The following is a 15,681-nucleotide window of genomic DNA, read 5'->3' as shown; positions in this document are numbered from 1 at the left end:
ACCTGTGGCCTTGAATTCAAAGTGATACAATATTTCCTGGATACAATAAAAACATTAACCATTGTAGCTGTTCGAAACAATCAAATCAGCTTAATTCATCATTAATTCATCATAAGACATGACTCATTATCACTGCTAACATAACACACACAAATACAATGGCATGTTTGAAAAATGTCAATAACGTAAGATCAGAAGGCATCAGAACCATGCAGGCAGCAATATATTTCACAAATATTATTTTCCAGTAATCAGACCTTGTGGATCTGAAGAAATTTTATACTAGCACTGAAGAGGCAGGAAAAATTATAGCATGCTCTTAAGTGCACACTGCATGTGAAAGTATTGTACAGTTACAGAGCATTAATATTGATGAATGTCAATAAAATGTTCTTCAGAAAAAGATTTTAATAAAATATGTGTAAGAAAATACAAACAAACAACAACAAAAAAAAAACCCCATAAACTGATCAAATGAACCAATCATATTTGGAATACTTCCCTAACTACCTCTTAGTGCTAAGAAGTGCAGTCTAATTTCTCAGTAGAAATATACAGACAAACAAAAAAAATGCTCTACTAAATTGGGTAGTGCTTACATTTGCTAATTAATCCCTTAAACTCTGTGGAACTGTTGATGGGTCCAGTTTAATGAGATTTGCATTTTGGTGCACTTTTCTTCAAAGAAGACCATCAAATCACAATGTTTCACTGATACACTCACAGTTTCACTTAAAAAAAAATACAATCATTCATTCATTTTCTACCGCTTATCCGAACTACTCGGGTCACGGGGAGCTCAGGTGTCATCGGGCATCGAGATACACCCTGGACGGAGTGCCGACCCATCGCAGGGCACACACACACTCTCATTCACTCACACACTACAGAAAAAAATTTGATGCCAATCAACCTACCATGTATGTCTTTGGACCGGAGGAGGAATCCGGAGTACCCGGAGGAAACCCCAAGGCACGGGGAGAACATGCAAACTCCGCACACAAGGCGGAGGCGGGAATCAAACCCCCAACCCTGGAGGTGTGAGGCAAATGTGCTAACCACTAAGCCACCATGCCCCCCAAATAAATACATACACATTGAAATTTTTATCTAACAATACAGAGTTCTTAAGGGGTTAAGTCATAACCTGACTCATAAGTTTGTGCATGAGTTGCCTGGTCACTTATCCTGTAAATAGATCACCATATAAGCCTGTGATCACCACATCTGCAGCATTTAAAAATGTTCTTTATGGAGTGTGCAGTTTTCTACATATTCACAAGAACACTCACTGTATATCATGGCTTATTCACATACCACTAATAACTCTATCTTAGGCATCTAAATTAATGGAGCGCAGCAGCATGAGTGCATATGCACTCTAATTAATAAAAGCAAATTAGTCTGCATTTTGGGAGGCAGTGCTTTAACTAGCCACACTATCATTCTTTCCTAAAAAACAATAATGAGGCTTATCAATATAAACAAAATCCATTATAGTGAACACTTTTTTTTCATTCATTTAAACATTTTATCTGCTATATTTCATTTAACTCACAGAACCGACTGGCTCTTCCAGACCTTCGCTATGTTCATTAAATACCTTTCCTGTTAGTTGAACTATATTTACTGGAGAATATCAGTACCACAGATTAAGATCAATTCATTGCACCCAAAAGATGAAATACTGACAAAATTATAAAACCTTTGCAGTGTTAAATAAAGACGTTTCAATAAACTGTTCTAGACTTGTTGAGCTATTGTATTTAACAAATTAATTGTTCATAAATTATTGCCGGTAGAATGCTAACACTAATTATAACGATTAATAAAGTTGATATAACATTACTATAATTCATTTTTCTATTTTTTTTATCCATGTCTTTTATTTCATCCATCTCTGAGTTATTATATAGATGAGGAAGACATTACTCATTCAGTGCTAAAACACCGGCATCCAAAATACTTCTCCCTCTATAAAGAGCAAAGCACTTAAAAGAAAAAAAAAAAAAGAAAAGAAAAAGCCAAGTGACATGTGTAAAAGTCACACCCATCTTGTGGATATGAAATATGGATCTGGATCACTGCATTCCATTAAGTTTAATGCTTCCTTTGTATTGATTTTCACTCTCCGCTTTCAATTAAACGATTTATGGGCTGTTTTTATGCAGGTCAGGGTACTGAAGATAGACAGATTAGAAAAAGAGAGGGAGAAAGAATTCTTTTCTGATTTCATTGCATAGACGGCCATTCAATCACGGAACACAGGAGTGCTCATTAGAGGAGAGTGAGTGCTGCTGGGGAGAGTGAAGAGCAAGGTAAAGCATTAAAAACCTAGCGTTTTCTGACAAGTGGCCCTTGATGGATTCGCTTGTCAGGCTGGAGCTTCCAGCAGAGCTTTATGCCTATTTGACAGAAGGCCAAGAGTCAATCTCTACAGGACACTGTGATCTCTGACTTACCTTGCACAAGCACACACACACACACACACCATTTCTGCCATTTATATATACCATATGGGGGCATTTTGTAGGTAAACAATTACTAAGCATAGCCCATCTGTTACTGTGCACAATGTGTCAGCTCCCCTCATTTCCTTCCATCAGTAAAAAGGGACCAACACCCATAATTGTGTAGGAAATGGCAAAGGCAGTACAAAGAGAAAAGATAATCTCATACGGAAAATGATTTCCAACAAAAAACAAAATGCCTTCTAGACTCTCATGTCGTAAACTCCAAAGCACAGACGCCAAAGAAAATCTGAAGAGATTAAATTGCAACTAGAATAATATAACCAACAAAAAGCAAGAAATACATAATGTGACAGAAAAACAACAACAATTAAAACAATTTATGATTCAACAGGCCCAGCAGCAGCACTTTCAGAACATATTACAATGCATTGACTACCCCGAAAATATGTTTACCTTGTTAGAAATTTAAGAATAGTCTGAATTCTAAATTTACTTCAAGAGAAAATGAAAACATTAGAAACTTCATGAACACTTGAACCCAAAAAAATTACGATATCATTAGCATCACTTATACGCAGGCAATGCACTATCGTTCTGGCAGAATCCAGTAGACTCGTTTAACCACGTTTATCAGTACACTGGCCTTCTATTTCAACGCCAAAATGGAAATCGCCTTATCAGACATTTTCAATCAGTATAAACAAATGAATTGTTTTATCTCTGCAAGTCTGATATAAAATTATTCAGGATAATTTGGCTTTCAGTGCAAGACATTTTTAGCTCGGTTGAGATAACCTTACACAGAATTTTTGTGCTTGAAGATAACGCCTTCATATCATAGATGCCTATGAACAAGTACTTGGGGCGTCTTAGAAAGCAGACATTACATTTACTTTGACGTCACCGTTTCCTACTGGGCTTGGTAAAAACAGAATTACTGAACATGAGCACAACCAAAACAAACACAAAATCCATTTTCTGCCTTTGCTAAAAAAAAAGTTAAGATGTCATTAAGGTAACAATACAGTTTAAAAAAAATCTTATTAGTATGTAGACTTAAATAAATCAGTATTCTATTATAGTTAGTTAATAAACACTACAGTCATATTACTATCAACTATCTCTGCAGAAAACATCTCTGTTTGTGTCTTTTAAACTTTACACCACTTCTCAAAACAGTAGAAGATGATTTAACCTGCTAGAGTATACAAGTACTGAATTGAATTGGATTCCAATTCTCATCCTACCAAGCTGGCTGACAAAACTGGACTCTCTTACAACAACTAAATAATGCAAGTTATTTGTCATACAGAATCTTACTAAATGGGTACATGAAGCACCAATGAATCTTCCCTGGATGGACCTAATGCAAGCTCAATGCCAGAGCATATCAATCAAGACCTGCTCTTTTAAAGCACTTTTTGTCCTGATGGAATAAAAACACAGCTGTGTAAGTCTGCACTGACACCAAGCGCACACCCTGTCTGGGGTTTATCCAGACTTCTTAATAAATAGATATCCAATAAAAGAGTGAATATGAAAAAAAAAAAAAAAGATTACATATTTGAATAAGGCCAATCTCCATAGTATATTCAATGATATAATTTTAAAAATAGAATCAAAGAAATATATATATTTAGATATATCTCTCCCAATTAATAAAGGGGGAAATGTTTAAACGTTAAAACCGATATGCTTAACTCAAAAAAGAGCTACATCCATGTATTTTCAAACAATTTACTGAAAAATAGCTCATTTTATAAAACACAATATATATATATATATATATATATATATATATATATATATATATATATATATATATATATATATATATAGTCTCTCACAATATTATTGTGTATTAACTATAATCACTGGATCTGAATCTTCTTTACAACAGTTTAGCACTCGGCATTACACAAGAACCAGATCATGCATTCAGGTAATTTCCTCAACTGCTACACATGCTGCCATGATATGCTCATAAAGAAATAATTGTATTCTTTGTATTCCAGCACTCACATACGCAAATCATAAGTATATATTAGTTTATACAAACTCTCATATATAGAACTACATTCTGCATGTCTAGTTGAGCAACACCTCAATAAAACCTTAATATTAAATATTGTTCAATCTGCACATCTATCCACTCCTTACTAGTCCGATTGCATTTGTTCTTGTTCGTATTTGTCTGTTTTGCTGTCAAATTCAATTTCAGTTTAAATGAAAAACTGCCTTTTTTTTATTAATTTGTAGTCGAGCACATGCACGTGTAAATTAGTTTTCTCCTTTTATCCCTTTTTGTTTATTTCGCATCCAAACATATTTGAATGATGAACAAAAGGTGGGAAAAAAGAAGATAAATAGAAAGACATAAATTTAGATCAATTCAATACAACAATAATTGTAATACACTGCATGTCGTGCTTGCATTAATATTAAGAATACGTTATAGATCATTATGTGGGCGGAATTGAGAAAAATGATTTAAAGGATAGAGAACATAATATTTAATTCTTAATATTTAATACAGTTCACTCTGTGCTTCTGTCCACTATTCATCTCTTCCTTTGTCATATCACCCCATTGTACTCCTTCCATTCTTTTTTAACTTTAATGTATTTGAATATGACCACCATGACCACCACAGGACTACGGCTGCAGAAATCTCACATAGCAGTGAAGAAGTCACAACAGAACAGCTTTGAAGATACTGACGATGAGCTATATTTCCTAATTGTGTGCCTAAAAAAGTGGACGGCCAGTAAACCAACAATAATGCTGCTGTGACCGGTACACTCGTACCATCATCACACATGCTAATAGTGCTGGATAGTCCACAACACTGATCAGATGTGGTCCTACTGTATAATGGTCCTTTTCCATAGCTGGATCGTATATCAAATTGTTCAGATCAAAAAATGAGCTATAAAGTACAGTTATATGGTAAGTGTAGGCGTAAGAGTAGTACTCCTCCTCCTCCTCTTCTTCTTCTTCTTCTTCTTCTTCTTCTTCTTCTTCTATTAAAGTAGCAACTTGGTAATATATAACACATGTTCAACAAAGATATAACTTTCTATAACTTAGTGGTGTTCAGTAAATGTTGCTCCATAAAAGAAGTTGGTTACATAAGAAGGATGAGGTGGGAGACAGATTACAAACATTAATCAGAAGCAGTATTTCCATATTTCTGGTCTGACTTGGTTTTTGTTTTGGTCTCCTGAATTCTTATAGCTGTATTCTCATTACACACAACACCAGGCAGATATTTCTCATAAAGTGAAGCTAATCAAACTTGATTCATGTAACTTTTTGAGTGTTCATGTTGCTTCTTTCCACAGAAACAAATGTCCAGCTTAAAATGGGCAAAAATGCCTTAAATAATGCTTTACTGATCTTATATAATACTAATATATTTGTTGTATTATTAACCAAATAGGAAATATCGCATACATCTGACTATATTCAATATATTTTTATGAGATAAGATATGATTTTATTTGCAGTGAATCCAGTCATGAGTTAATGGATCCAAGTAATTCTATCTTTACTAGAAATACACATTCATATAAAGCACATTAATAAACGGAAATGTTACTGAACACAAATGCGATGCCAACTCAAACAGAATTACGTAATAGGAAATCCCAGCCCTTCCGCAAGCAAATAATACAGCTTTTTGCGTTCCTTTGAAGAAACAATGGTGAGTGGCTGAGGTCATGCATTGCCCCATTGTGCTTTCTAGTACACAGTAGACACCCCTGGACGATATCCAGCCTAAATAGGTTTGAGCCTCAAAAAGTATCCAAAAATCTTTCAAAAGAACAATCAAAAAACATTTATGACCACCAGAAACCTAGGCTTTATACTCTTATGATAAATTACAGGCCAAACCTATATAGCTTATAGCTTTTTATATGACACAGCCAATACACTGTAGATCAGTATATCATGTGAACAAACATAATGTAAACTGAGTAAACCAAGATCAGTGCACTCAGTACAGCTTACAAACCCTCATAATATATTTTTGTCAAACCCACAATGCAAGGGTGAATATTAATGTAGTGTAGCTAAGCACAGGTCTTGATAATAAACATCATTCTGTGTATCTTCAATTTTTTCCAAACCTTTTAACCTTTTAACTGAACCTTATGAACATTTTGTTCATCATCCAAATGCATTAATTTATTGATAGCAGATATTATGCTTCAACCAAGATCCAATTGTAAATGTGCTCATAATAGCATCTTTTCTAGGCTTTCAAAGCTCTGCCTACAAATTTTGACATGTTAAACCTTCTTCCAATATTGAGTAACTGCTTTGTTTCCTTCTGAAATCCATTATTGCACGCTCAGTAACAGCACAGAGTATCAATAGGATTGGACCAGGAAGGAGAAAAACTGATGAAGAATGTCTATCAATAGCCAGATGACTAAGCCAAGTGAAACCTGGTGTATCCTTAGATGACAGGGCCTTTTAACCAGAGCATTTATCAGCCCTCTAATAAAGCCATTAAAGCCTAATACAGCACACAGCACTCAATAACAATATGACTCCATTCAGGTACATTAAGGTAATTATAGATTTAGGAAACCTTTGTGGTTTGAAACAAGAAAGCAACCTTCTAGATTTATGAATAAAACCTATTTAAAAGACAAAAGAGGATTATTAAAGGTGTGTATTTATTTCTTTTTTATATACAGGACTAAGGTGGTATACAGTGCAGAGAAAATATGTAAAAATACTTTGGCAGCAAGATCATTTTCTGGGTGTGATCATATAACTAGATACCCTGTAAGGTCATTAGGCATCCACATTTTGTATAGGTACCTGCACACCTATCTAATGTCCATAAACCAATAACAATACCTGTTAAACTAAAGAAAACCTAAGATTTAAAGGAACTAGCAAATATGACACGACTCCATACACAGTCAAAAATGTTCTGTTTCCTAGTAGACTGACGTTAGAATTATTGTCTTAGTTTGTAAGCTACATCTAATGCAAATAGATCTCATTTCAAGAGGAAAATAAATCGATCAGTAAGTGCTGCTGATGGATGATTTCAGACATCAATAAAGACTACAGCAAAGTACTATGTATCGTGAGCACTTACTGGCTCCTGACCAAAAATTCTTAAGGTTACATCACCTGCAAAGCACTAAGAGCAAAATAATAAAATAAAATAAATATTTATACATAAACACAATAGCCCTTAATAAACGCATGAACCTGAATTAACACGTAAATCGTTCAGTGAAGCTAAGCTGGGAACAAATAATACATAAGCACTCTATAAAATAATTGTTCCCTGTGGATTTTGCAGTGTTCCAGCAGCTTTACCTTTGCCCCAAGGATAAAAGCCGTGCCCTTTTCTACTTTTTGCTTTCTGATATATATATATATATATATATATATATATATATATATATATATATATATATATATATATATATATATATATATATATGTCAAGAATCCTTCATTAATATTTCCCAGGCTAAAGTAAACTACTGTAGGCTTAAACCGAAGTTCAGAAACTTTTTTTTCAAATTTGTCACAATCAAATGGAATCACATATGAGATGTTTGTTTATCCACTTACCGGGATGCGAGCTGATGGACTGGATGAGGAGCACAGACAGACCCCAACACCAGAGTCCGTAACGGTGCGGGTTTCTCACACTCATGTCACTCTGACCAAAAGGCCGAACAGGGAACGAAAGAGAGTCAATTTTAAAGAATCGCCTTATTCAATCGCCGAGGTCTTCTAATTAAATGTCGGATCAGAGGAGTTGTTTAGGGCTGCAAACGGAAAGCAAGTAGCAATGTTGTGGGACATATCGCGCATCCCGCGATCGGAACACACACTTCTCGTTTTTTACATTTTCCGCGATTAATCCCACCGGTGCGCACTTTAAGTCGCTCTTCTCTTCGTCTTGTGCACCGCAGAGCTCGCGTTCAGCGTTACGCGCGTTCGCGCTGCTTCATGCAGGAAGTTGGGAACTCGAGCGCACCAGCAGGAATCTGTTTCTGTTTTTTTTTTTTTTTTCAACATCAGTGAGGCGGGAAGGCAAAACAGAGTCCTCCCCCTCCGGATCCTAGCGCCCTGGGCTGTACCCTGATGTCTGACTCAGGCACATGCAGAGCTGGTGGAGATATAAAAAGAAAGATCGGCTTTTGCATGCCGTCCAATTACAACACAGAAGGAACTCATGCACGTTTGGGTGCGTCAGGTCTTGTTTGGATCAGTGAAGGTAAACTTCCCTATTTCAAGCTGCATTAAAAAAAATTAATAATAAAAAACCCGCCCATAACCAGATGCACAAATTCTCCAAACACTGCTTATAGGACATTGTATTGAAATAATCGAATCAGTCGAGTCCGTTCTACTAGGCAGTCTTAAATATGTAGGACAGTTCTCCCCGTGGTGTGGACAGAAAGATTGTTTTTGCAAACTTTGCATTTTTAATAAATGAACAAGCAGCAATTCATTTTGCCATACTTTTGTTATAATAAAAATGATTCCTTCTTAATAAGGATTCCTAAACCTTTAGTTTTGCCTTTATGTTAAATCGCAGGTTCCGGCGCTGTCCAAGGTGCTGAAATTGTGCCCAGCCTTTGGCTTTCGAAAGGTCTGCCCTTCTCCATAGTGCCCCAGCAATCAGAGTTTAGTTTTTATTGTTTCTACAAAACATTATATCTAAGGCATTTGTCAGCATATTTTATAAATGATACATGTAACTTTACATATTTGTGCATTTTAAATCCATGTGTAATGGCAATAAAAATATTAGTGGAAGCATCTCTTCATAGTGTAATCACCCACAGATAACATGTCCTTATGTCACAAACTGATTCATCATTAAAATCTCAGTGTTGCACATCTGATGGTCTTTTCACAGTATCATGTAAAAGATCAGAGAAAAAGAACAAAACAATAGAGCCTTCTTTATCCTTCATCTGTTATCAGTTTGTTGCACTTCTAGAAGGGTAAGTTAAACTGTTACTGGCACCACAACTCAACTTATGAACAGAGTTATTCTGCACACTTACACACAAATATTTCCACTTCCAGTTGCTCAGGACAGCTTTGTGAACACTTTCAGTATCTACCTGCCCTGTCACAACAGTGAAGCCAATACTTTATCATTAATTATCAGCTCCAGGCTGTCTCTCTGCAGTAGATAGGGTTTTGTGTTTTGTGACTCATCTACAGTGAGCTCAACAGACAGCTCATACAAAGGAGAGGCAGTGGGGATGATGAACAGCAGGAGAGTTTGGGAGAGAACCCAGCTGGACTTTAATTTGAAGAATCTGATTAAATTCAGTATTTAATTACCCTTTTCTCCGAGGAGCTGTTGGGGACTGTCACAGTGTTCTGAGTGTGTAGACTGTGAGCCATCTGCCTGCATTTCTGGAACTCTCTCTAGTGACCCCAGCAAAGCATGCAAACACACACACACACACACACACACACACACACACACACACACACACACACACACACACACACACACACACACACACACACACACACACACACACACACACACACACACACACACACACAGAAATGTTTTATTAAGATTTCTGACATTATTCAGGTAGACTGACTACAAGTCAAAGCTGTATCAAATAAAACTGTAACAAACTGCATTCCTTGCTTCCTCATTTTATTTAAGCTATAAAACTCACATTAATACCTTAATTTGTTCCTTAAACAGTCCCCAAAATGATTTGCCATGAGACATGCATCTCAGTCAACATTAATTAATATTGACACCTCTTTCACAGTGTTTCCATGTACAAACACATCATCACTATTCCTCCCTACTCTCCATTCCCATTACCCTGTGCCTCTGTTTTTATCAGCACTTTAATTTTTCCAGTGGTTTGACAGGTTGTGCATAATATATGGTGGGATATATCAATTGTGTATTACTCATTCAGGCAACTACAGTACAATACATGATGTTCATTTGATACATGCATGATAAACTTTCAAAAAGACATGTTTTCATGTACAGTACATGCACAACATTATCTTAAAATAAGTCATTTTATATGCCCTGTCATGTGTTGCGTTACTGATGATTTATTAAGTCCTTTAATGAACACCACAATTGATGGCTTGCTAGAACAGTCGATTAAAGACTCCCTACTGATATTCAGGTGAGTCAGAAACAACAGGGGGCTTCTTATTTTTGTTATCTCTTTCAGCGGATGTTATCTTAAGCTGATGCTAATCAAATCCTTATCCGAAAGCCCTATTAAATTATTCATTTAACTGTGTGCATCTCTCTACATTCAGGTCAATTTCAAATGGCATCTGAATACAAATTATTTTTTAGTTGAAAGGTGGAGACTCGAAAGAGCCACTGGTTGACACAGACTGAGTTTAAATAGAGCTGTAAAATATAATGGGTGCATTCCACAGGTGTGGAAGATTCAACTAATGATCTGAGTGAGATATTAACTTATATTTGGCCAAACTACTATCCTGGGGCAACTCCTCAAAATAAGCAGGAGAAAACAGCATCTATGTTTCTGGCAATTTGACATGTTATACTCTCTAATTGGGTCATTTTTGGATTATGCAGCTTAGATTTAAAATTTCAGCAGAAATGTGCAGTGCAGATTTGCTGTTCCTTCACTCTTTTACATTTCTGCTTTTGCCTTCCAGCACCTCCAGGCAATATGTGTTAAGCATTTAAAAGGCACTAACTTGCTTGGTTAGTATCAGAGTGAGGAAAGCCAAAAATCAGTCACAGTCTGAAAGCCTGGAGGGGGAACAATGTAGAGTTTTTCAAATTTGTCTAAACTCTGACTTGTTTAAAAAAATGCTGAGGTGTGGGAACATGCCAAAGTACATGTTCACAACCTTAGAAATGTTTGCAAAATTTGGTTTAATGCAACATTGCCAGATCAGCAGTTCTGAAAAACAATCCTGAGATTGTTTTCTTCTGTATACACAGGGAGTTCAGGAATGGTCAGGAAAAGCATGTAAACATGTTTAACATTTTCAACAGATATCTAAATTAGAAAACCTTATTAAAATTGTAACCACATAATAAATACATTACTATATAATTAAAGTGGAGCTCTCTTTTGTCAATTGTGTAATTACAATTCAAAGAACATACAACAGATTCATTACATACAAAGCCCCCAATAAGGAATTAGACATAGAAATAAGCCATTTTTTCCATGAACATCATACATAATCTACTGTATGCATATTGTCAGTCACATCTCTTCTGAAAAGTTGTCCCTCTTAGCCCACTGGCTGCAGTATCAGTTTGTCAATATCCTTAGCAATCAGTTCTCCCAAGGACATGAACAGGAGGGTCAAATACAGCTGCTCAGATTAATTATGCTGATGCTGGTGGGCAGCTAAAAGCTGGAAGACTATTAGCTTCCAAGAAAAGTCCCTTTGCTGTCCTGCAAAAAAAGGCAGCTGCATTGGCAATTGCAGCTCATGCATTTTTATTATAAGAGTCGTTCATTATAGGCCCAGTGGAACCGAGGATAAGAGTGAGTGCTTGTGACAATGACACATATACATTAGCTGAATTGGAATATCCTAAGATAAAATGTTGTACCAGGCCATTTAGGATGTGGAGTTGTTTCAGTGATTGATTGGAAGTCCTATATTTAGAAAGATCTATCCCTGAACCAGTAGCTGTGAAAATGGATCCATGCTTGGTCCCCAAAGTAGTAATAATTGAATACAGTGAAAACATTAGGCCAACTGAAAGCTGTAACTTTTTTATCGAGTCATGGACCATTTTAAGAACCCAGAAGAGCAACTTTAACATGGCTATTTATCAGTTTAAAAGTATGTGACTCAATGACTAGGCCTGTGATGTATGACTTTAGGATCTTATGTGGGAAAGTGCAGTATTGTTCCTTCACTTATGGTTCCAGTGGGACTAGGCCAGATGGAATTTCTGTCCTAACTCTTTGCTTTTTATATTGAATAGGAAATGCCATATGCTAAATCCATTTTGTTAATTCTAAAGGACATTACAGGTTTATGCATAATGTTATGATACGGTATACATAGATGTACCTATCTTTAATCTTTATAAGAGTATAGTAATTTGGTTTATTTAGCTATGTTAAACCAAATATTGTTTTACCTATATTGTTTATAGGTATAAAACACAATGATTTGTGATTTGCTAGTGTTAGTTCAGAGGAATTAATTAAGGATGTTAAAATTTGTCATGCCCTAGGAAATCAGAGCAATAACCATAATTACCAAGCAGAAAATCAAATACAGTAAGTTAGCCTGAGGTATAATAAGAGATAGAGATATCTAGCATATTTTTCTCACCACACTTCTTATTTGAAAATAGTGTTTATTCTCAATATAACTTTACAAAGGGGATATAGAATAAGAGATACATTTCATTCTGCAGAAAATAGCACCAGAATAAAATAATTGTGATGTTTTAAATGTCACTAGTTCACTACAATCTTAGTTTATGCAATTTGAAAAGCAGTCTAAAGTTGGCCAAGCATGCTTATCCCTATTATGATTGACTATTTTTTGGACTTCTGATTTTGTGTGTCTTGATAGAACTGTTTAATCATTATGTTTTTGAATTGTTTGCATACCTGTTTTGCCTTTGTTTCAAATTTTTATTTAACCACTTGCATCCAACATCCAAACATCAGGTTTAAGAGTAGTTTTTAGCTTCTATCTTTCAACATTAAAGTGAGAAAATACAAATAAATAAGTGAGACACTAAATATATATGGTTACAATAAACTGGTAGGTTTAATGTTACAAAGAAACACTGCACTGATGAGAAAATATGTGGAAAATTAAATAAATTAAATATTTTTTATTCATTCATTTTCTACCACTTATCCAAACTTCTTGGGTCACGGGGTGCCAACCCATCGCAGGGCACACACATGCTCTCATTCACACTCACACTTATACACCACAGATAATTTTCCAGTGATGCCTATCAACCTACCATGCATGTCCTTGGACTGGGGAGGAAACCGGAGTACCCGGAGGAAACCCCCAAGGCATGGGGAGAACATGCAAACTCCACACACACAAAGCGGAGGCGGGAATCGAACCCCCAACCCTGGAGGTGTGAGGCGAACGTGCTAACCACTAAGCCACCATGCCCCCCTTAAAATATTTTTATTAATGATAAAATGTACTGTACGTAGAACAGATTTGGCACACTGGTGTGGACATGGATACAGATGTGTCAAAACATACCATAATGATAAAAATACACTAACATATCCTCAAAGGGGTTAGAATTAAATCATAATCAAAATACTTAATTAATGTATATTTAAAACAACAGCATTAAATCCTTTTCCTAACTGCATTTGGAACTATAGAACTATAGCGAGCCCGACAGTGACTTGCCGGTGCTACCGTTTGCATGTGAGCAGATTCACAGTTTGGGTAGATACAAGATTGTATTCAGGCATTAAATAGAAGTGTAACTGAGAATTAAAGTCCAAAGCTGTTAATATATATTCAATTCAATCCAATTCGATTCAAATTTATCTGTATATCACTTTTAACATTGGACATTGTATAAAAGCAGCTTTACAGAACATAAGATATATTAAACAAAACAAAACAAACAAACAAACAAACAAACGTTTAATATTATTCAAAGAGTAATAGTATACAAAAGTTCCAGATTAATATTAGACATATTTATCTCCAATGAGTAAGCGTGATTTGACTGAGGTGACTGTGGTAAGGAAAAACTCCCTGAGATGGAAGAGGAAGAATCCATGAGAGGAACCAGACTCATTAGGCAACTCATCCTCATTTGGGTGACACTGGAGGGTGTTAAATTGTTATAAACTCCAGACAGTGTTATTACAAATACCGTCATATACATTCAGACAATTGTGTATTAATTATGAGATTGTTGTCCATAAAGACCACATGTAGTTGGCATCTCATCTTCGATTGCCCGAATCCTCATGAAGATTCCTCAGGATCCTAACAGGGTTGGACTCTTCTCACAGAAGGTCTCAAATATCTCAAATTAGGTTTTATTGTTGAACTGGCATGAGGTGTCTCCACCTCACAACCAGTGTTCCAATGATAGGTTTTCACCCACTGCAACCCTGACTAGGATAAAGTGCTTACTGAAGATGAATCAATGTTTGCAAATGGGTTGCAAGTACGTAGTGTAACAATCGTGAAGCCTCCAGAGTCAGAATGAGAGAGCAAACTAGACAATATTTACACTGTTTCAAAGGGTTCAAAGTCATTACCATTACCAGATTGTGGTTAAAAGAAAGCATGCTAGTACTTATAAAGCATTTAATAAAGCAAGTGGAAGCATCCCTAGCTGCTCTTTACACGGTCGCTGTTGGGGTTGAAGTATTATTGCTGAATAGCATTCCCAGGATACGCACATTAAGAACAGAATTATAAAAACAGTATGGCAAGCATTGGGAATTAAACAAAAGCTTTACAATTCATTCCAGCAGCAGAGTTCAGACCTAGCTGAATGTACAAATCAAAGCCTGAAAAAATGAGATAATTATGCAGCTATTTTCAGTAACAGGCCAGGGCTGGAGAACATAGCTTGTAGTATTTCTGTAACTAAATCCAATCAGTCCGGAGTTACAAAGTACTAGTTACCTAGTTATTATTACAGTTATGAATGTATAATTACATAAGTTCTGACATTGCATCTAGTTAGGGATTATTACATCCACAGCAAATAGCATTTCTATAGACATCGGTTTTTATCATGACAAGGCAAAAATAAATAAATAACCTACAAAAAAATAATTCATATCTTATAACTATTAATATTTAATATCTCAAACTGACTTGACACCAAGCCCTGTCTAATTTATAACAGTTCTTACAAACATAATTTATTGTAGTCTCCCAAGTGGTGCAACAGAAAAATGCTGGGAGTTTTTGGGAGATTGCAAGTTTGAATTCTAATAATTTAACAGCCATCCATGGCCATGCGTGATGGTACATTACTCTCTCCACTCTTATTCAGAGTAACACTAATCATGGGCATCTTTGAGATGTATGGACTCATGTGGAAGAGGGTAGATGTCACTTTCTTCAAAGACTGGAACATTGCCCTGTTATGCAGCAGTACAAAATGTTGGCTTCACCAGTCTGGATGGAAGCATGTGTTTGTAATATATATATATAAAAAAAATATATA

At 35.7% G+C, this 15,681-nt stretch overlaps 1 protein-coding gene across 2 annotated transcripts in view; it reads right to left on the bottom strand.

Annotated features, from left to right (window-relative positions):
• ca16b (carbonic anhydrase XVI b) overlaps positions 1–8,569 on the bottom strand; it is a 79,523-nt gene extending 70,954 nt beyond the window's left edge. The window contains exon 1 of one of the 2 annotated variants that reach the window (XM_027147352.2): positions 8,085–8,569. In XM_027147352.2, coding sequence (XP_027003153.2) covers positions 8,085–8,169 — 85 coding nt within the window. In that variant the 5' untranslated portion in view covers positions 8,170–8,569. The remainder of the gene's footprint in view (positions 1–8,084) is intronic. The other variant, XM_027147353.2, reaches the window with a different exon arrangement.
• Positions 8,570–15,681: the final 7,112 nt, after the last annotated feature.

Source organism: Tachysurus fulvidraco, chromosome 5, assembly GCF_022655615.1.
Source record: "Tachysurus fulvidraco isolate hzauxx_2018 chromosome 5, HZAU_PFXX_2.0, whole genome shotgun sequence".
NCBI classification, from domain to species: Eukaryota; Metazoa; Chordata; class Actinopteri; order Siluriformes; family Bagridae; genus Tachysurus; species Tachysurus fulvidraco.
Note: the sequence above shows the minus strand (reverse complement) of the source record. Positions and strands in the feature narration are given on the sequence as shown.